We start from the raw sequence: 22,508 nt of genomic DNA on the forward strand, positions 1-22,508 counted from the left end.
GTAGACTACAGAACTAGAAATAAGTTTGACAGACATCCAAAACAAGTTTTATTTGGTGACTGATGTCATCCTAGCAAAAAGTACTGAGAGTGCCTAGGAGATGTCCTATCTTTCTGTCGCCCAAGTGTCCTTTGACCACTTTGTTTCCTGCTCATCCATCTGGGTGGCTGATGTCATTTGCTTGACCCTTTGACTTCCTGGTCAACCCTCCCTTCTCATGAGTGCACGAAAACTGTAGTAATTAAGCTTTGCTTGGTTGCAGCAAACGGAACCCCAGTTAAGTAACTTGAGGAAGTTGAAGGGTTTTAGAGGCAGGTGGCCTGCTGTGTTTTGTCACTGGCCACCTGATTTCTGTTTCTCTTGTCTGTCTTCAATGATAGTGTTTATCTAAAGGCTTGCTTTTTATTTCAAAACAAAACAAACAAACAAACAAAAATGCCTACCAATGTAAACTCTGCCATCCAGATACACACAGAACTCTGTCTCTGGGTCTCAGTACCTTCCTGTAGATCCTTTGCCAAAAATCCCTTTTTGAGAACCTTTGTGAGCAGTAGATTTCATTATCCAACATTGTCAGAAGAATGAGATTGCCCTATGTTTTTCTTGTGGTCCTCTATCATCTCCTTGGATCTCCTACCTAGAGTTTTTCCAGAATTGTTAGAGAAGTGCCGGGCATGGCCTATGGAATCTGTCACCTGCAGGAAGATGGTACGGTGACCTAATTGGTACAGGGGACATGATCCTGGAATGTTCACTTTCTGGTCCTATCTGAACTGTGTGGCTGCTGGAGAGTGGGGAAGTGGGGAAGAGGAATTGGGGATGCAATGGGTGTGTTCTGAGACAGTGTTGAACACAGTGTAAACGATAGTAGACAGGTTGGCAGCAGCTGCTTTACAGAGTGCATTTCTGAGAAAGGACTTCTGAGATAAGACAGAATCCTGACTTCATAGATAAGTGAAACATGCTGGCTGATAGCAATGAAAAGGCAAGGCTTTTCCATTGTTAATGCCCTATCTGTCTTCCTTCTCTTCAGGAAATCAAATCAATGAAGAAGAGAATGAGTGAGCTATGCATTGACTTCAACAAAAACCTCAATGAGGATGACACTTCCCTTGTATTTTCCAAGGCTGAACTTGGTAAAATTGTGTTGTTTTGCTAAATTGAATTATCACTTCACAGGTTCCAACCTAAATTAAAATTCAAAGAATTTTTTTAAAAGTTGTCTAGTATCAGGGCTGGACAGAAGGTCAGTGGTTAAGAACACTAGGTGCTCTTGCCAAGGACCTAGGTTTGATTCCCATCACCTATATGGTTAATCCTTCTTGGTAATGTACACTGGTGTTTATTTAACAGCCTTCAAGCCTTGACAGTTTTCTGCCTCTCCATGTTTCCCACACTGTAAACTAGTCTTTTACTCTGGGGTATTTTATTTTATTGGCTTAATTTTGCCTCATCTCCATTAAAATGCCATCTGTCCAGGTGCCCTGAAACATTTTTGTTTGTTTGTTTCAAATTGTTTACTGAGCCAGCTGGCCCATCACCACTGCCCCATTCCCACACAGTCCAATAAGGTTGTGCAGTTGTCCTCGTGCCTGAACATCAGTTACCACAGTGTATCCCTCCAGCTGCTGAATGCAGTGTGCCCACACTAAGTAAGCCAGTAACGAGTGGGAAACTGATGCGTGAGAAAATGGCTTTTTGCAGGTGCTCTTCCTGACGACTTCATTGACAGTTTAGAAAAAACAGATGAAGACAAGTACAAAGTTACCTTAAAGTACCCCCACTATTTCCCTGTCATGAAGAAATGCTGTGTCCCTGAAACTCGAAGGAAGATGGAAATGGCTTTTCATACCAGGTGCAAACAGGTACCATATTTGTCTTTACCTTTGGAACATCTGGTACATTTGTCTTTCTTTTGATCTTAACAAAAGAGATTGAGGAAAGGGTGTGCTGTTTGCCGCTATCGAAGTGGCTCAGCAACTGACAGCTCTGTTTGCATGTGCATGGCATTTACTAATTGCATATACATATGAGAATCTTAGCTTTTCTTTTCCTCATTGTCAGTTTGCTTGTTGTGCCACAAGCTAGACTGATGTAGTCAATAGAGCAGATGAAACCAAACAAGAAGTTCTATTCCTTTCCTGCATTTGAAGGCCAGAGCTCGTAAGGAATCTCTCCCTCCTTAACAAGTAACCACCAAGGTAGGTTCTGGAAATTACTATTACTCAGCCTGTGGGAAGGAATGGAGGAAGTACAGACCACACATCATTAAAATTTTCTCTCAAGAAACTAAAACAACAACAAAAGCCCATACAAATAGCATCCAAAGACTCTAGTCATAGTCCATGGACTCAAACTCCCTGTGTAATTGTATCTGCTACAAGGGAAGCTGAGATATATGCCTTTAGTTGACAACTATTTGCTAGACTTAAGGTTTATTATTAAAAGGGGGATTAAAAATGGATTCTGAATCAAATAGCCAGCCCCACATTAGTCATGGCTACCCAAGTAACCATGAATATCAGGCCTCAGTCATTTAATGTCTTGGGCTCAAACACCAAGATCTCTGCCTGCCATTCAGTCATCTCCAGTTGAGTTTGTCATGATGTAGCACCCTACGAAAGAAAGACAAGAAATTAGCCCTCTCTCCCCAATCCACACCCAGTGCTAGACTATGAACAAAGCAAGGCGTGGTCGTACAAATCCTTAATGCCAGCAGCAGCACATGGCTCCCTATGAATTTGAGGCCAGAGTGAGTGTGTGTGTGTGTGTGGGTGTGTGTGTGTGTGTGTGTGTGTGTGTGTGTACACATATATACGTATTTATGTATATATAGAGAGAGTAAGCTCCTGACCAACCAAGGGTACCTGGTGAGACCTTGTCTCAAAAAACAAAAACTTGAGGAGAGAAACAGGAACATAGTAGATATATAGACATTTTCAAAAATTATTTGGCAAAAAGTTCTTTACCAGTTGTATTCCATGCTCCCTCTCCTCCCCTAGTGCCAGTTTGAAATACAAGAATTAGGTTAGGAACTAAATAGCAACAATATGTTCCATATTCTTCGTAATAAAATGTCTTCAAAAGCTTAGCTTCTTGTAGCATTTAATCTAGGCAGTTAAAATAACTATAGCTAAATATTGCCTTTGTTCATATTTCCTACCAAGTTTTATTAACTGATTCATTTCTACATTTGTTCCTCTGTTTAAAAGACTTTGCTTTGAGGCTTTTTAGAAAAGGTGAGCTTTTGCAAGGAATAAAAGAGGTAGGCAGTGTTCTCAAATTAATCTCTAGTTGAGTAACTGAAGGACCTTCTACTCCCATGACATTAGGAATGTGGCAGAGCTGGCTTATCGAACAGACTGAATCCACAATAAAGTCTGCCTTGTCTTCCGTCTTCCAGGGTCCTTCTTTCCATTTTCCATCTTAGAAGCTGTCTAGCTCTTTGAGCTCATCTCTGTCCTGTAAATTATTTTAAAAGTAGCACTTAGTGACAAGCATTATTAATTTTCCCAAGCAGTATCTCTAGAACTAAGACCTACTGCTACATGGTATATTGCCAAAGTTATGGCATCAACAACTGGGGTAAACACTACCCATATTATAGCACATGTGTATACCCACAGTGAGTGGTGCTACAGTAAACACTACCTATATTATAGTACAGGTAATGTACCCACAGTGAGCGGTGCTGCAGTGAACACTACCTATATTATAGTACAGGTAATGTACCCACAGTGAGCAGTGCTACAGTAAACACTACCTATATTATAGTATGCATAGTATATCCACAGTGAGCAGTGCCGAAGTAAACACTACCCATATTCCCATATTATAGTATGTGTAATATACTCTACCCATATTCACATATCATAGTACGCATAGTATACTCTACCCATATTCCCATATTATAGAGCATATAGTATACCCACAATGAGCAGAGCTGCAGTAAGCGTTACCCATATTATAGTAAGTGTGTATATACCCACACAGAGCAGCCTGAGCTTTCCAGGCTGCACTGTCTCTCTCCAGTCGCTTTTCACTTCTGTACTTTTTCATTTTCGTTATAGTAGCATTTTATTCCCTCCATATTTCATAGTACATCTTTTCAAAACCATTCAAAAGCATGATAAGTCAAGCTGTAAAATGGGTTCGAGACTAGCCTGAGCTATAAAATGAGCCCTTGTCTCAACAAATCAAAACAAGTCAGGCTTGATGGCTCACATCTACAAATCAGGTATTCAGGAGCTGAGACAGGTAAGTTCCTATGAATTTGAGGCTAGCCTCGGCTACAGAGTGAGACCCTGTCATAACCATCACACACACACACACACACACACACACACACACACACACATATACACACAAGAAAGAAAATATGGGGTTGAGGAGGTGGATGGGGCTCTGTGGCTAAAGGAACTAGTCATGCAAACCTGACAACCCCACAAAAGCCAGCTGTTGTGGCACACGTGTAATCCCAGCAGTCTCACTTTAAGATGGAAGGCTGAGCCAGGAGAATCACCTGGAATTGGAGTTCATGGCCCAGCTAGCCTGGGCTATGCAGTGCAGCAGTAGAAATGAGAGACCCTGCCTCAGCAAAGCAGAAGGCAGAAACCAAACTCAGAAAGTAGTCCTCGGACTTCCACACACATGCTGTAGTATGCACATGTCTCCTTACCACGCACACGCGCACGCACGCACGAACACACACACACACACTATTTTTAAATTGGTATATATAAGAAAAGAAATCCATAAATAATTTGCTGACTTGGTTGTTAGGATTAATAATTTTCCTTTGACATTACGAGATTACTTTTCCAGTGATGTGCCTCAGTAGTTAACAGTACTTACTGCTCTGGCTGAGGACCTAGATTTCGTTCCCAGCACCATATATTGTCTTGTAACCATCAGTAAATCCAGTACCAGGGGACCTGATGACCCATTTGGATCCCTCAAGCACCAGGTACATGTGCAGTGCACATGTATGTGCAGGCAAAACAGGCATACACAAAAATAAAACAATTTTTAAAAATTAAAAACAAAAAAATGACCTTTTCTTTTATTGTTAAAAATAAAATAGATTTTTTTTTTTGGTGGCACACACATGTGTAATCCCAAGACCCAGAAGGCCAAGAGGAGGATTTCTATGATTCTGATACATAGTGATTTCCAGGCCCACAGAGCTACTTAGTAACTATCTTAAACAGAAGCAAACACAAGTGTGTGTGTTTGCATGTGTGTGTCAGTGTGTGTGTGACGTGTGTGTGTCTGTGTGTGTGTCTTTGTGTGTGTGTGTCAGTATGTATATGTCTGTGTGTATGACTGTGTATGTCTGTGTATGTAGTATTCCTAAGTATACAAGTTCCAAATAGAAAATATGTTAAGGAAAAGCCTATTTTAAATGTCAATTACCATGGTATATTCATCTGTTTGTGCTATTTAAGCAAAATACTATAGACTGGATAACTTATAAATAATAGAGATTTATTTTTCATAATGTTAGAGGCAGGAAATCCAAGATGCTGTGTGCTCACAAAGAATAAGGAAAATCTTTTTTAATTATAGGGGGACAGGGCAAAATGTACCTGAGCTGGCTTCCTCCAGCTCTCTTGTAAGCCACTAATCAGTTTGTGGGGACAGCGCTAAAAGGTTCCATCTCTTAGGGTCACAGCAATACAAATTAATTTTCAACATATCGTAGGGGAACTTCCGGACAATAGCATGTAGAATTAAGTACATTAATTAATTATGTGCATTCTTCTGGAACCAACACTCATTCACAAAACTTTTTATGCTCTAACTGAACCTGCATTCATTACAAACTAATTCCACATTCCCTGTTCCACTTTCCATGTCTGTAAACTTAATGGCTGCAGGAGACCCACATGTGCTCTGTGACTCATGTCTGCTTAGCATAATGTCATAAAGGCTTTCCATGTTGAAGTATGCCAGAATGTCCTCCTATTTAAGGATGAGTTGTATGTTGCTGTATGGATGTACCACATTTTCTTGACCCAGTCTTCTGTCCCTGGGCACTTGAGTTGTTTCTATGAATTTACTGTTGAATACTGATGGTTTGAACATAGGTATCTATAGATACCTATTTTGTGTCTGCCTCGGTTCTTTTGAATATTTCCTCTAAGGTAGAATTGAGATTATATGGTAATTCTGTAGGGTGTTGTTGTTGTTTTTGTTGTTGTTACTGTTTTGGTTGTTGTGGAGGGTGCTTTGGTTTGGGCTTTGGGCTTGTTTTGTCTTGTCGAGACTGGCTCTCATATAGCCCTGGCTTACCTTAAACTCATTATGTAGCCAGTGATCTTGAATTTCCTGAACCTCCTGCCTCCACCTCCCAAGTGCTGAGACAAGCTGTGCTACCATGTCTGGTTTATGTGGAGCTGATGATCAAATTCCAGGCTTGATGAATCTTAGGTGAACACTCTACCCACTCAGGTTTATTCCTAACCCATCTGTGTATAACTTTTGAAGAATCACTGTATCGTTTTGTAGAGCTGAACCATTTTACATTCTCATCAGCAGTACACAAGGGTACCAGTTTCTCTACATCCTTATCAACACATTATTTTCCATGTGTGGATGTAGAATAGCAAAACAACTTTGTGTGAAGTTAAAATGGTAAATTCTATACTGTGTATAATTTGCCATAAACACATCAGAAAGTGGTAACAATGAGTGTTTGGTACTTATATAACTTATTTGAAAATAAGTTAGAAATCATGGTAGTTTGTAAACCATGTTTTGCCCTGAGTTTACAATACCTTGTAGTTTATGAAGAACTTACAGCTATCTCAGAAGCATAAAGTGTTAGAGATTATTTCAGGAATAACATACCACGTTTCCACCTTTCTTAAGGCTGAAGTGGAAGCAGTAGTTACAATGGCCAACAACTGTTTGACAGTGTCAGACCTTGCTGATGCCATGCCTGTTCTTAGATGTTTGTGTCCAGTAGCTCACACTCTTCTGTTTGTGTTGTTCTTGTTACTAGGAAAACACCCTAATTCTGCAACAGCTCCTCCCGCTGCGAGCACAAGTGGCCAAACTGCTCGGCTATAACACCCATGCTGACTTTGTCCTTGAACTGAACACTGCAAAGAGCACAAGCCATGTGGCAACCTTTCTAGGTCAGTTCTTTATTTAGAGTCAGTTCTATGGCTTCTGTTTCCTTTCCCCCACATCACTCTACTGCATAATATCCCCATAACATCTGCCTCAGCTCAGCACCTAGGCTGCCTTCTCGAGAACATCCTGGTCTTAGGAGAAGGGTATCGATCAGCTATTCACTTTAAATGAACTAGTTCTTGGGGCTGCTGGGGTTCTCTGTCTCGTGTTGTTGGGACATTGAGTCTGTTTTTTACATATGGTCAGTGTGGACTAGCAGACTGTTAGCTCATTGCCTTTATTTACTGCCACTGTGTATTTGATACTATATACTCTAGCTACTGATAGATTTGTGTGAAATAAGTGAAGATATGGCATAAAATGAAAACAGAGCAAACATAAAAATACTGGCACTTTACCCTCCAAAGACCCCTTTTTAATATATAAATGTATAGTGAGTGCATTAAAAGTATTTCCTAATTACTGTCATATTCATTTTAAGTCTTTTTTCATAAAGTTTTTTTTTTTAATGAGGTTTTCCTGGACCGGGTGGCACATACCTTTAATTTCAGCATGCAGAAAGATCTCTGTGAGTTCAAGGCTAGCCTGGTCTACATTGTTGAGTGCCAGGCCAGCCATGGCTACATAATGAGACCCTGTCTCAAAGAGAAAACAGTAACAACTGAAGTTTCTGGTACAGGGAGATAACCGTGAATAAAGTGCCTGCTATGAAAACAATGAGGATTAGAACCAAATCCCTGCAGCCTGTGTAAAAGCAAGGGTCACCTGTAATCCCCAAGCTCAGAGGCAGAGGCAGAGCATCCTCGGGGTAACCAGGCTAGCTAGGTTAGACGGTTAACAAGCAGAGGTTCAAAGGAGAGACCCTGCTTCAGTAAACAAGGTGTAGAGTAATTGAGGAAGATACCAAATGTTAGCACACATGTGCAAGTGTACCAACCCACATGTGAGCACGTATGCACACAGAGTGTATACAGACATGTTCCTTTACCTCCCAAGAACTGGGATTGAAGGCATATGCTAGCACAGACTCTAAAATGATATTAAGATTTCTTTCTTCTTCTTCAACAACATGTCAAAGTATTTAGCCTTAATTGTCTTTTATTAATGGAATCAAGTTGGAACTGATTAATAGTGGGTAAAAATTGGCCATGATGGTACACCCCTGGAATCCAGAGAGTCAGGAGGCTTAGACAGGAGGATGCCATGAATCTCAGGCCAACCTGAGTCAGTAGCAAGTACTAGAGAGCCACAGTGTGAGACCCTGTCACAATAAACCAGAGAATGAAAACAAAGTGATTAAAAGTAGGTTAAGAAGTCAGCTTTTGTCCAAAATTTACTCCACTGTTTCTTCTCCATAGTCAAGGTTTGCTTATATATATGGTGGAATCATATATAACTCATAAATGGGTGGTTCATCAACAACATCCTATAATTCCTTTGTACATTTATGAGACGTTTGGAATAACTACCTTGTATTAGGAGTAGAAGGTGGTGTGCTAAATGCTAGAAGCACAGAAATGGCAAGACGAAGTTCTCTCCTTGGAGTCTCCACTTGGTGGAAAGAGCAGAGCTGTGCACAGGCGGCTGATGGAAGCCCGGACGCATGTTGTCCAGGAGGGTGGCTCAGCTTGGGGACTTGGCAGGTTTGCTGAGAATGCTTTCTCTAGTGGTGACTGCCTATGCTGAGATGTTTCCCTAGCAACTACCCCATTAACTTAACCCTGGAAGCTGCCCCACCCCCACCCCCGGCTGGCCTTGTGCTGCCTATCTTCACATAGTGTCTTCACATCCTTAACAGATTGTGAAAAGAAATGCAAAAGAGCTTATCCATATAATCAGCCTTTTTAAAGGCAAATAATCAGAATTTGACTACAGTATATAAATTCTGACTATCAATTTCTCCTAAATCTAAAGCTAAAATCTAGAACTGCTGTCTCCAAATCCTCCTCCTTCAGAATGAAGCTGTGGAAGGCAGGCCAACCCCGTGCTCGAAAGTACAGAGCAGTTTCTAGATGATGTTGCCTACAGGTCACAGGAGTTATTGTTTTAGCAACATAGCTGTGCTGAGAAATACACACACACACACACACACACACACACACACACACACACACATACACATACATGCACATGCATAATCTTACCATTGCTTTGTTCTAAATTATAATATTCCTGGGTCAGAGCTCTTGAGGTAAGCTTCCCCGTTGTTGCTATTGGAAGGAAATTGTGGCTGGGTTTTGGTGGTGTGAAAGACAAGGGGGAAAGAGTTATCAACTAAATCACTCTGGAGAGCAAGCTCTGCTCTCTCCAACTCTTTTTCCTCCTTGTGCTGTTTCCTCTGACTGATCATGCGCAAAACTGGCAGTACTTTTGAATAAGCCTGCTCCAAAGGATGCATCACTAACTCAGCCATTTCCCTCACAGATGATTTAAGCCAGAAATTAAAACCCTTGGGTGAAGCAGAACGGGAGTTTATTTTGAGCTTGAAGAAGAAGGAATGTGAAGAGCGAGGTTTTGAATACGACGGCAAGATCAATGCATGGGACCTCCATTACTACATGACACAGACAGAGGAGCTCAAGTACTCTGTGGATCAGGAGTCCCTCAAGGAGTACTTTCCCATTGAGGTGGTAACTGAAGGCTTGCTAAGCATCTACCAGGAACTGTTGGGACTTTCATTTGAGCAAGTGGCTGATGCTCATGTGTGGAATAAGAGCGTTTCACTTTACACGGTGAAGGATAAAGCTACTGGAGAAGTGCTGGGGCAGTTCTACCTGGACCTCTATCCAAGGTACCTGACTGGCTGGTAGAAGCAACCTGACTCTGCCCTTGAATATTGCCTACATGCACAGGGATTAAAATGTAGACTCTCGCCAAGATTCGGTGGCACATACCTTTAATCTCAGCACTCAGTAGGCAGGTGGATCTCTGAATTCAAGGCCATCTTAGTCTACAGAGTAAGTTCTAGGACAGCCAAGGCTACAGAGAAAACAACAGCCAAAAAAGTAGGCTCTGAAGCCAGAGTGTCTGCCTTCATCCCTCGCTAGACAAATACTCAGCTTTGCTATGCTGGTTCCTTGCAGGTCCTGAAAGAAGGGAATGCTTGTAGCACTGATTTTGTGGATTACTGTAAAGATTACATAGGCTGATCACTTTCATATCATTTAGAAAACTGCATACCACATAGCTGAGTTATTTAAAGAAAAAAAAGAATAAATTTGTAAGTATGTGGTGTACATGTTTGTACATGTGTCAGGCCAGACAGGACATCTGAACAACCTCCCAGCTCATATAGAAAGTCTTGAATATGCATTAGCTAACATCACCATCTACTGCAGTTACTTAATTTAAAATTGCCCCCCAGACTGTTTATTGCTAGATAATCTGTCTGTCATTCAGTCCTCTACACTCTGTGACTATCTTCTCATCTGTCTTTCTGGGGACTATCACAATATAGTAGAAATAGCAAAATGTTTGCTGTTAATCTAATGAGTCCCAATGCTCAACTGACATAACCTCCCTGAGATGTTCATTCTTCTGAGCCCTTCATAGGAATATTTATGTGCTAAGGACTGTATGTGCACATTTCCCAAACATTTAGTCAGTGGTAAAATATCAAATATTATTGTTTAAAGTATGTAACTATCTAGCTCCAAATGTTCCATCAGACACAAAAGATTTGGATCTTTTTCTCCTTAGGCTACTTTCTAAACAAACCCATCCTTTTTCAATTACTACCCCATTTTAAATAGATCAGAAAGAATTATAGCACTCCCTCCTTCAACAAAGGGTCGGTGAGTAATCCCCTGGCCCTGGATGCTCAGAAGGAGGCTGAATTGTGATCCGTTTGGTGGCACAGGTGTCCTTTAGCATCTAGGCTATCCCAAAATTTTTTGGAAAAATGCCAGGAGGGCCAGTGATGGCTCAGTGGGTAAGGCGCTTGCCACCAAGGCTGACAACATGAGTTTGATTCCCAAAAGCCATAGTGAAAGATTACTGACTCTGACCTACACACACACACACACACACACACACACAGAGTAATATGCACATACTCACGTACATATATACACACATGTACACATACACTAATGTCAGGTACAGTTTATGTCAGTACTTAAGAGGATAATCCTTTGGGCCAGCAGGATGGATTAGTGGGTAAAATCCCATAATCCCACAAGGTGGCAGAAGAGGACTAACTCCTGAGTGTCATACTCTAGCCTCCATAGAGGAGCTATCCACATGAATGTACACACACACACACACACACACACACACACACAATTTAACCCAGGAACTCTTTACTGTCTCCTAACACATTTCCAAAGGACAAAGCTGTGTCTCTACAACATACTTGTCTTGTTTCCTATTAGAGATCTGCTTGTTGATACCCGAAATTTTATGGAGAACACAAGGTAATCTGTTGCAAGGATAATGACCTTATACTCATTTCTGTCACAGTCTGCAAAATGGTGAAATACAGGCTACCAGCCTCTGACTCCAGAGCAGTGTTCAGAGTAGATCATTTAAAGATTTGTTTTCTTTTTAAAGCACATTTTATTTTTACTCATCAAATACTGAGATTCTTAAGCAAACACTGATTCTTACATGAAACTGCAAGGTAAGAACTTTTAGTCTCTATCACTTTATAGATGCAACATAAAAAGACAATCTCAGAATTGAGATAATTTTTAAATTAATTAAATTGATCATTTGTTTGTGTGTTTTATTTTGTTTGGGGGTTGTTGTTGTTGTTGTTTTAAACAGGATCTCTCTGTGTATCCCTGGCTATCATGAAGCTCACGATCTAGTCCAGGCTGGCCTTGAACTCACAGAGATCCTCCTGCCTCTGCCTCCTAAGTACTGAGATTAGAGGTGTGAGTGAATCACCATACAAGAGCTGGAGATGCTCAGAAGTTAAGACCAATGGCTGTTCACAGTCATCTGTAACCTTAGTCCCAGGGGATCCCACACTCTTTTCTGGCCACGTGGGCACTATATACAAATGGTGCCCAGGCATACATCTTTTCTGGAGGATCAGAGTTTGATTCCCAGCACCTACATCAGGCAGCTCACAACCACCTATGATTCCAGGTCCTGGATATTTGACACGAGTTCTCCACAGGCACCTGTACACATGATATACACAGAGCCATAAATGATAAAAATAATTTTAAGATAAATTATAAGTAAAAAGCAGAGAAGAGTAAAGCCTCTCTGAGGATTTTAAAATTAGCAGAAAGTCTTTAATTAAAAAATAGAAAGATGCAGAGCTTCCTGAGCTTTTAGTGGGAATATTTACTAATTGCCTCCACAGTACATTGGCACCCATTTTACACTCTCATCAAGCACATACTGAGTATTACAATATACCAGAGGATATATGAAATAGCAGATAAGCTGCCAGTGTTTTTCTGTTTACCTGTTTATACATTTCCAGTTCACTCTGAGGTCTCTCAAGAATACCCACAGGCTCATTGAATGCCAAGAGTGCTGGAGTTGCAGACACGAGCCACCATGCCCCAATGAGTCTGTCTGTCTGTCTGTCTTACAGTTTCCAACTCTGCCAAAATTATCCAGCTGACTGTACATAGCACCCAAACCTTTCAGATCTTAATCTGGTTATCTTGTCTCAAATGTGCTCCTAGCTCTGGCATCTGTTTCATGTGAATGTGGTTCCCCTGTTGGCTTTGCATCTTTGTATTTCTCACAGGTTGATTGAAAGATAGGCATTTGAGTGAAGACTATGGTTAACTTTATGTCTAAAATTGGCCCCACACTTCCTTCTGCTAGACTTTCATATATGGTATTGGTTCATTTAGTAGTTAGGTAGGTTCCAGAGCTACCATTGCCTGGGTTATCCTCTGCATGCTGCAGACTTGCCCTTGTTCTAGATTGTATCTAGAATTGATTTGCCAAAGTTTTTTGTAAGTCTCTTCCACTTCTCACCACACAGAGCAGCAGGTCTTCATCCGAGCTTTCTACATACAGTGGGCTGCCGCGGTTTGTTCTCTGCTGCACACCAGTCTGGCTGGGGTGGGAAATCTCTGTTGCAGTGATCCAGCATCAGTCTCTACTTTGTTGTTTCTTGGTTTTGTTCATCTTTTCCTGAGACAGGGTATCACTAAACACCTGACTGAACTCAGCTCCTGGATACCTGGGATCACTGGCGTGTGTGTCACCACACCTAGCCAGCATCACCCTTCAGCAGAATAGCCTCTGTCCTGTGTCTTAGAAATGAGTCCAAGTCAATGGTCCTGCCTCATCTACAGCTGTAGGTTTGAACACGTGGTGTATTTCTGCCCTGTAGAGGCTTTTTTCTGTTCTGAGCAGTGGGTTTGCACAGCTGCTCTAAGAACAGCAGGGTCTCTCTTCCTGTGGGTACTAAGGCCTTGGTCTGTAGGACCAAATGGAAAAGCATCTAAGTGATGCTTTATAGCCTTTCCCTGACTACTGCTGGCTCAGGAGGGTCTGCCCATCCCCATCTCTTTCCTGTATAAGGTCTGATACTGCAAGTGATGCTGCTTTTCCTTTGTGTGCAGCACTGCGGTTCCGTGTTGTGTCTAGACCGGCACCAACCTTTAGTCGTTGGCTGAAGTCTCCTATTACTGTGGTGTCCAGTTTCTGCCCAAACTTAAGATGCAGGGGGCAGGGAGGGGGGACTCAGGGGACCAAGAAAATGTCTTCTGATGTCAAGTTGGATTTAATGCCTAGAAGAAGACATGACATGTTTTTCACTAAAGTAGAGTCCTGTGTCTGTCTCCCAGGGAAGGAAAATATAACCATGCGGCCTGCTTTGGTCTCCAGCCAGGCTGCCTTCTCCCTGATGGCAGTCGGATGATGTCTGTGGCTGCCCTGGTGGTCAACTTTTCTCAGCCCGTAGCAGGTCGGCCCTCTCTCCTGAGACATGATGAAGTGCGAACGTACTTCCACGAGTTCGGTCACGTCATGCATCAGATCTGTGCACAGGTGAGCAGGGTTTTCGTCGTGGCAAAGCCACCAGTTACTTCTAGTTGCTTCTTTCCTTTCGGCTGCTGTCAAGTCTCTCTCTAGGCCTCATTTGTTTTCTACAAGCTGAACGCATTCGAGAAGTGGTAAGCCTGCAAAGGCACAAAGTTTTCCTTGTCACATCCTCTCACACTGTCCTTTTACTCTGAGGTTAGCCTGCTGACAAAAGATCTTGTAGCATAACTGCTTATGGAGAAACAACAGCAGCTTCCAACCTCTTCAAGCCTTCATTCCTTTTATACTACTGAGTAGCCTCAAGTTAAAATCACAAGTAATACAGCCATGCAGAGTAGGAGTGGTGGTGTGCTAACTGTAATCCTGCACTTGGAAAAGAGGCAGGAAGGTAGGAGTTCAAGACCAGCCTTGACTCCATAGCAAGTTCAAGGCCACCTTGGGCTACATGAGAGCCTAACACAAAAAAATAGATGACTGTGTATGGGATTCTTTTTTCCAGAAAAAAGGTGCAGTAGATTGAAACATATTTCTTTAGTGCCAAAAAGAAAAGTGATTGTTCCATGCGTGTGTTCATGTGTGTGGTGGCCAGATGTCAGCATGTAATCTAGTTCCTCAGGAACTCTTCACCCTGTTTTTGGAGACAAAGTCTCTCACTGAGACCTGGGGCTCACTAGTTAGGTTAAGCAAGCTAACCACAACCCCCAGGAATCCACCTGCAAGCATCTACCAGTTTGCTGGCTTTTTAAAGTCGATTCTGGGGTTGGAGCTAAAGTTCTCATGCTTAGTCAATAGCTAGTACTTCACCAGCTGAGCTGCCTCCCCAGGCCAGAAAAGGAGCTTCTGCTTTTCTCTTCTTTTCTTTTTTATCTTTTGAGACAAAAATCTGATAATGTATAGCCCAGCTGTCCTTGAACACATGATCTTCCTGCCACAGTCTCAGATGCTAGTGAAGTGATGTATGGGTTGTTTCATGCTTTGTTTTGTTTTTTTCAGGGACGTTAGTTAAATCCAGGTTATGCCAGGCAAGTCTGCATTATATTCACAACCAAAGACTAGGTTTATCTTAGTCTGGTCCTGGGTTCTACTACCAACACACACACACACACACTATGAAATAAATAAATAAATAAATAAATAAATAAATAAATAAATAAACGATATTTCTTCTCAACTGAATACAATTCAGTTAATAGGCCTAAAATATTTTTGGCTTATGTTACAAGCTTGTTACTCTTTAACCATTGTTTACATTGTTAACCTCTAATCACGGTGTTTTAAATATATTGGTAGCAGAAGTTTAGAGACAGTTTTCTAAATTTGGAATCTCTGTGCTCATCCATTGGTACTTTTTTTTCCCCAGCCATGCACATGGTCACACATCACATACTCAGCTATAATAGGTAAAATACATTCCTTAAAACTACTTCTTTCAACAAATTATCTGTTTATTCTGGTGTTCTTTTTTTTTTTTTTTTTAAAGAAAACGAACAAACAAAAAGGCCTAGGGCTACCTGTAGGGGTCACACTTGCCAGCATGCAAAAGACTGAAGCAGAAGGATTGCCATGACTTTGAAGTACTTACATGCTTAGCATGCTCATGACCTTGGGTTCAGTTCCCAACACACACACACACATACACACACACACACACACACACACGTACACACACATACGCACATGAGTGAGGGTGTTCTGTTACTTTGAACAAACAGTGGGAAATATAACAGACGTTTGTCCACATGTATAACTTTAAATGCTGCCCTCAAGAGAGAAAGCTTTCAGGATAATCTCAAATTTCTTAGATGATTTTAAGTCTGTTCTTCCAACTCCGGAGTCTGCGTGTGTTTGTCAGTATTGAACTTCTGTCACTGTCCTTTGTATGCCTTATGCTCTCTTGATTTATGATAGCAATGTACTTGTATTACATAAATTGTTTAATCATGTAATGGTATTAGGGAAAATAGTGGATATTTTACTCATTATTCACATAAATAAAAATAAAATGTAATCACATTGTCATCTTTATATTGCAAAAAAAAAGAAAGAAAGAAAGAAAGTAAGATGGCCTATAAATTTGTCCTTACAAGTCCCTGAAATACATGGCTAGGGGCCATTTCAACTGGGGAATGTTCCTGACCAAAGTCCATTTCTTCTTGAATATTTAATAAATACTTGCTTTACATTTGGCCCCCCCCAAAAAAATGATAGCTTTGCTTTCCATTTTTCTAGAATAGTTATATGATTAAGATAGAAAAGTAAAATTAATTTCATTTATTGATTTATTTATATATCTTGTTTATGTACGTACATCATATGTATGTATGTATGTATGTATGTATGTATGTATATGTACTATGTGCACATACTATTCATGGAGGCCAGAAGAGGCCAACAGATCCCCTGGGACTGGAGCTGCAGAGAGCTGTGAACTACCATCTGGGTGCTGGGAATCAAACCCAGGTTCATTATAAGTGCTTTTAACCACCAAGCCATCTCTCCAGCCTTGTTTATTTATTTTGAGCGGAATACTGCTCCAGAAAAAGTCCTTAGATTCACATTCTGAAAACTGTAAGATGAATTCCAAAAACTTACAAGAGGCCCCTCAGCCCTCTATATACTCATTCAATGTAGCAAAAAAAGACGATGAGCCACAAGTTTAGAACTCCTAATTCAGCAGTTTACTGCTCAGTGTTGACTGATGGCTAGCAATTTTACAACAAAGTAATCCTGTGTCTTAATCACGTCTATTAAAATAATAGTTATCTGTCACTGGGTTTCACTGTTCCTGATGCAGACTCCTGAGGCCGTCCTCTTACAGCCTCAGTGTCTGGTGCTCACCCTGTGTTCTTCAGCCAGTTCTCCACAACTCTCTTATTCATATTATTTGGCATTGCTTTTGATCCTTTGAGGATCATTAGCACTGGAAAATACTTTCTTGACATTTGAAAACTTATGCATAACTGAAGTAAGCTGTTTTATCTTGTAATTTGATGTCTATTATATTAATCCATTCATATGTATGTATGTATGTATATATATATGTTTTTTGCCTGTCCTCTTGCTTGTGTGCCTGGTGCCTAGGGAAGCTAGAAGAGAGTGTTGGATCTCTTTGAACTAGGTGTGCTGGTAGTTGTGAGTCACCATGTGGGAGCTAGAAAATGAACCCGGGTCCTCTGGAAAGAAACCCAGTGCTAACCACTACGTCATCTCTCTTAGTGTGTCTCTCTTAAACCGATCAATTCCCTTCAGTACTTAGACCTTTAGCTAATCATTCATGAACAGAATGTGTCCTTTATATGAGTAGTATGCAGAGACCATCCACTGTGTATTCCTCTCAGAATGGAATGTTGAGATATTCATGCTTAGAACCAGTGACTAATACCTTCCACCCTTTGTACACACAGATCAATGTATTTGCTGCTTTTAAGTTTAGAGACCTTTTGTATTGATCTGAAACAGATGGCAGTTGAATAAGATTCATAACTTCTGTGTTCACTAATAACTTCTGAATCTGCCATACATGTGGAGTAGATTGGATCAAAGATATGACACCCCATTGTTTAGATTCTGCACTGTGACAGTCTGGAGGTTGGATGGCCAGAGGATTTCACTGGAGCTTGTCATGGTGATATTTAAATGCTTGTGCAGGAACTTCCAGTTTCCAGGCATGTGGATGCCCTAGTTCACTGTTTCCCGTGTTGTCATTGAGGACCGGAGTTTCACTGTGCTTTTGTGTGTCAGCTGCCAGGTTGGTAATTTGGAAGATATCAATCAAGAGAGGCATTGCCAGTATCTGTTCCTGCTTCATGGGTTGTGCTTCTGTAATCCCTGGCCTTTTGAACTTCTGCAGAAGAAAGAATACTGCCTCTCGCCAGTTTTCATTCATGCTGATGTCTTTGCTGGTTGTATGTTAAAAGCAGTAATGAGTTTTGAACTATAAAGAGATAATTATTTTAATAAACATTAGAATCACAATAAAGCCTTAATTAAAAAGTGAAAAGGCTATAAATAGTTAGACGAACTTTAAATGATGCTACCTGAAATAGTCTGTAAAGTAACACCATTGGTCTTTTTTAAATATTTGAATTATATACCACTGTAGAGAAACAGGCCCTGTTAGGAGAACCCTGGTGTTGTGACAGAACATTGGATTAAAATATACAGGGCTAGGTTCAATCATATGTGTGCTATCCAAGAAAAAAGAAATGTGATTTGGCCTTTTCAAACCATCTCATGTCTCCATTCATAAAATGGGGACAAGTCTGGCATAATGGTGCACACCTTTAATCTCAGCACACAGTAGGCAGAGGCAGAAGGATCTCTGTGAATTCAGGCCAGCTTGATCTACATTGTGAGTTCTAGGACAACCAGAGCTACGTAGTAAGACCTCATTTCTAAAAACAAAACTAAAATAAAATGGAGAAAATAGCAATTCTTTGTCTTTATTTTTCTTTTTTCTTTGTGGGGGAAGGAATACAGACAGGGTTTCTCTATGTAACCTTGGCTATCCTGGAACTCACTCTGTAGACCTGGCTGGGCTCGAATTCAGAGATCCACCTGCCTCTGCCTTCTGAGTGCTGAGTGCTGGGACTAAAGTCTTGAGCCACCACCTCCTAGCTAGCATTTTATTTTGCATAGAATATCTTTTGTTTATCCTTTGATATTTTTTTTTTTTAGTATTTCATAACTGTTTATATATAACTCAATTCTTTTAGAATCAAAAGTGAGGAAGTGTGGGTAGGAGCAAGAGGAAGCAGGCCGTGGCCATGAGGTTCAAGAAAACACATGGGTACCCATTAAGAGGGCTGTGAGTGACAGGCTGTGAGCAACAGGCTGTGACAGGCTGTGAGCGACAGGCTGTGGAAGGAGACTTCCATATCAGAATCAGCAAGACCCTTGCCTTGCTCAGATGACCTCTAACTACTTCAAAATTTGATTCCAGAAGCAAGAGCATCATGAGCTATTGCTGTGCTGGGGATGGTAGAGGATTAGTTGTAGAGAAGCATAGATATTTTATTTTTATAACTAACATTAAGATATGGCTGGGTAAGGTGTCAGACACCTGTAGTCCCCGCACTCCTGAGGCTGAGGCAGAAAGATCACAAGTTCAAGGCCAGATGGATTACGTAGTGAGTTTGTGACCAGCTTGAGCTATGTAGCAAGGCATTGTCTCAGAAACTCAAAGAAGAGAGGCAGAAGCCAGAGCCGCCCAAACCTTCAGAGCGTGCACTAGCACGGGACTCCTTCCTCCGCACGGCTCCCGGATCAGGCGATCCTGACATTGCTTTCCAGTTTCCTACGTGACAAGGCTCTTGAGTCTTAGCGCGAGTTGCCCAAAGGCAGCCCAGTATGCTCCAGCCACTCTGCTGTCTGCTTGCCCAAAGGCAGCCCAGCATGCTCCAGCCACTCTGCTGCCGCTCTGCGAGCTGTGTGCTTGAGGCAGCTGTGTTGCATATGATCTGAGCCAGTTCTCCCACATACAGTCTCCATGGATAGGCTTCCTTCTCAGTTATTAGATCGTGTTCTGATAGCGGGGCGAAGCGTCAGTGTTTCCAGTTTCACATGTCCCTATGGACTCTTAGAGTTTGTGACTTTGACATCAGATATGATTTCTTCCAGGATCCATCTTTTATTGTTTTGTTATTTTGTTTTGTTTTGTTTTTAATCTGTGTATAAGTATATACATATATGTTAACATAGAATAAATACTAACATAAACCAAAATGTGCATATGTTTAATGTGTGTTTGGAAATTTGCTTCTTTTGTTCACTACAGTTTTTATATGTACATTTTTGGCTTTTTAAAAGATTATTTTAGTGTGTCTGTCTTTATGATTATAGATGCCAGTGGAAGCCAGAAGAGGGCATCAGATCCTTGGAGCTAGAGTTACAGGTAGTTGTGAACCCTCAACATGGTTTTGGGAACTGAACTCTAGTCTTCTGGAAGAACAGTGAGTCGGTCCTCTTAACCACTCAACCATCTCTCCAGCCCCTGTGTTACTTTATCTTTAGTAATAACAAAAAGAGGTTTTCTTCTGAAGACAAAGAATGCTCAGGTGATTTTTTTTCAAAGCAGAATTATTGATGATTTTCTGTGCACAATATACAAAGAATGATAGGATAGAATTCAAAATAAGAAGTTAGAGTGCCTTGAATTTTTAGGCTTCAAGGACATGAAAGGCAAGAATCCAATAGTGGAAAGCCTAATACTCAAGAGAGGTGAGACAAAGAAGATGTTAGCACTCAACGAACAGAGAAAAGACATGAGGCCTGCGCTAGGTCAGGTGGAGCCTGAGAGAAACTGCCTTTGAATTACCTGAGTTAGGTTCTCCACAGCACACACTCTTCTCACACTTCAGTGCACAGACCTTGAGTGGTGCGTCCCCTGGGCATGTGCTCAACTGGCAGGCAAGGGATGGTGAGCCAAGCTCACTCTAACTCAGCATTCCAGGTTAAGTGGGACTTTTATTTGTTTTTATCTGAAAAGGAGCAGTTTAAATAAGTGCCTAGTTAGGACAGCATAGGTAGCCTGAAGGCAAACCAATGAAGTTCAGTTGTGACATTGAAGGCTTTTCCAAATTGTTTCTTCCTGTCCTTAGACACTGACCTGCTGAAGTTTAGGGCTGCCGTGAAGACTAAGAAAAGATGAACTGTTTCTCACATCTTCTATGTTGCTATTATTTTTTTCCAGTGATGGCTAGATATATTGGAAGATAAAATCATGACCCCTTACCCATCTAGTAATAGGAAAGTCTAGTAGATAGTGGCCACTTGTTTTTTGTGCCTTGCTTTGTTACATGGACTTCTCCATTAGCTGTAGATGTGGGGTAGATCAGACAGATTAGGATATGGGACTGACTACGTGCTATTAAATCAACAGTGGGCCACTTGGGTCAGCCAAGGTCCCTTCTCTTGAGGCCTGTCATTTTTCCTAGGCATACTGTACTTACTCATTCCAACCGTTGCCTTTTCTTTGCTCTGGAATTTGTTATCATAAAAACGATTTGTAGTTTTGACCAGTAAAAGGAGTTGCGCTCTCGCTCTCTCTCGCTCTCGCTCTCTCTCTCTCTCTCTCTCTCTCTCTCTCTCTCTCTCCCTCCCTCTCCCTCTCTCTCTCTCTCTCTCTCTCTTTTTTGAGTTGGCCTCTTAATTAGATGAGCTCACAGGCTCACAGGACAAATTTAATTAAGTTTGTGTTTTTTTTATTCTACTGTGTAAGTTTAAAAGTTACTCTCTTCATCAGTAAGACATAGGTTTTAAATCTGCAGTGGAATATATTTTAGACATCCAAATGTCTGTTTGGGAGATAGTAAAGCAGACTCATATTTAGAGCTGGAAAAGCAGCTCAGTAGTTTAAAAAAAAAAAAAGAATGAAAGAGAGAGAGAGAGAGAAAATGTTGCTCTTGGGGAGGACCCAGGTTCAGTTCCCAGCACTCGAATGACAGCTCATAGTCATCTGTACCTCCGGGAGAGAAGATCCAACCCCTCTACTGGCCTCCACGGACACCAGGCGTGCTTGTCTGTGTACATACTTACAGACTAAACACCCACTTGCATTAAACGAATCTTTTAAAAACAGAGAAAGAAAATTCTCATATGAGGCAATGTTTCCATCCAAACAGAAATCTAAGCTAACCATGTTTTTTAGGCTCCTGTGATCAAAACATTTTCTGCAAGAAATGAGTTCTGATTTGCCCATTGGATTGTTTTTGTTGCTGGCATAATACTTAGTTTTATCTGGAAGATAGATGAACATTGGCTAGCTTTTATTTTTAACATCCCCAAACTGACCATGCTGAGAACTAAGTAGGGAATCACTCTAGGACTCTAAACCGAGGAAGTGGTATAGTCAGTCGTGAGCACCAGTCCAGCCACACACTCCACAGTCCTGTGCATGAGGTGCCCTCACACTGCAGAGCCAAAGTCTCTGTTTCCATGTGGATGCTGACTACGGGATCCTTGGGCTTGGGGGTTTAGTTGTTTGTGAGAAATTGAGCTTTTGAATTTTGTAGGATTTTTTTTTTTATCCTCATGTGAGAAATATTTAAATGATGTTGCCCAAAAGGTTCGCAGAAGCACAGCATGGCTGACTTTTGGGAAATCAGTAAACAGGCGAGCTATTTTTAGCTTTTACTCCTTCCTTGCAAATGTTTCCTTTTGTTCTTTAGAGAACATTGTTGATCTGTTCATTCATTGGCAGTGTTCTGCCCGCTAGAAGACTTAGGAAGAACAGGCCCTCTCTTCTCCACACTGGTGACATAACCGTGTTGATTCTTATTTGTCCAATTTTGGCTCTAATGTATGAGTCACTCATTTGTTCATATTTTTTTCCTGGATACTGAGCAGACCCTTCCCCCAGTGTGTGTGTGTGTGTGTGTGTGTGTGTGTGTGTGTGTGTGTGTGTG

General features: G+C 41.2%; 1 protein-coding gene across 1 annotated transcript in view; it reads left to right on the forward strand.

Moving 5' to 3' along the window:
• Nln (neurolysin) overlaps positions 1–22,508 on the forward strand; it is a 91,188-nt gene that overhangs the window by 53,519 nt on the left and 15,161 nt on the right. Inside the window, exons 5-9 of the mRNA XM_028783837.1 lie at positions 1,034–1,136; positions 1,705–1,865; positions 7,007–7,142; positions 9,565–9,931; positions 13,908–14,109. Of these exons, the coding sequence (XP_028639670.1) occupies positions 1,034–1,136; positions 1,705–1,865; positions 7,007–7,142; positions 9,565–9,931; positions 13,908–14,109 (969 nt within the window). The remainder of the gene's footprint in view (positions 1–1,033; positions 1,137–1,704; positions 1,866–7,006; positions 7,143–9,564; positions 9,932–13,907; positions 14,110–22,508) is intronic.

Source organism: Grammomys surdaster, unplaced genomic scaffold (assembly GCF_004785775.1).
Source record: "Grammomys surdaster isolate TR1022 unplaced genomic scaffold, NIH_TR_1.0 99, whole genome shotgun sequence".
Lineage (NCBI taxonomy): Eukaryota > Metazoa > Chordata > Mammalia > Rodentia > Muridae > Grammomys > Grammomys surdaster.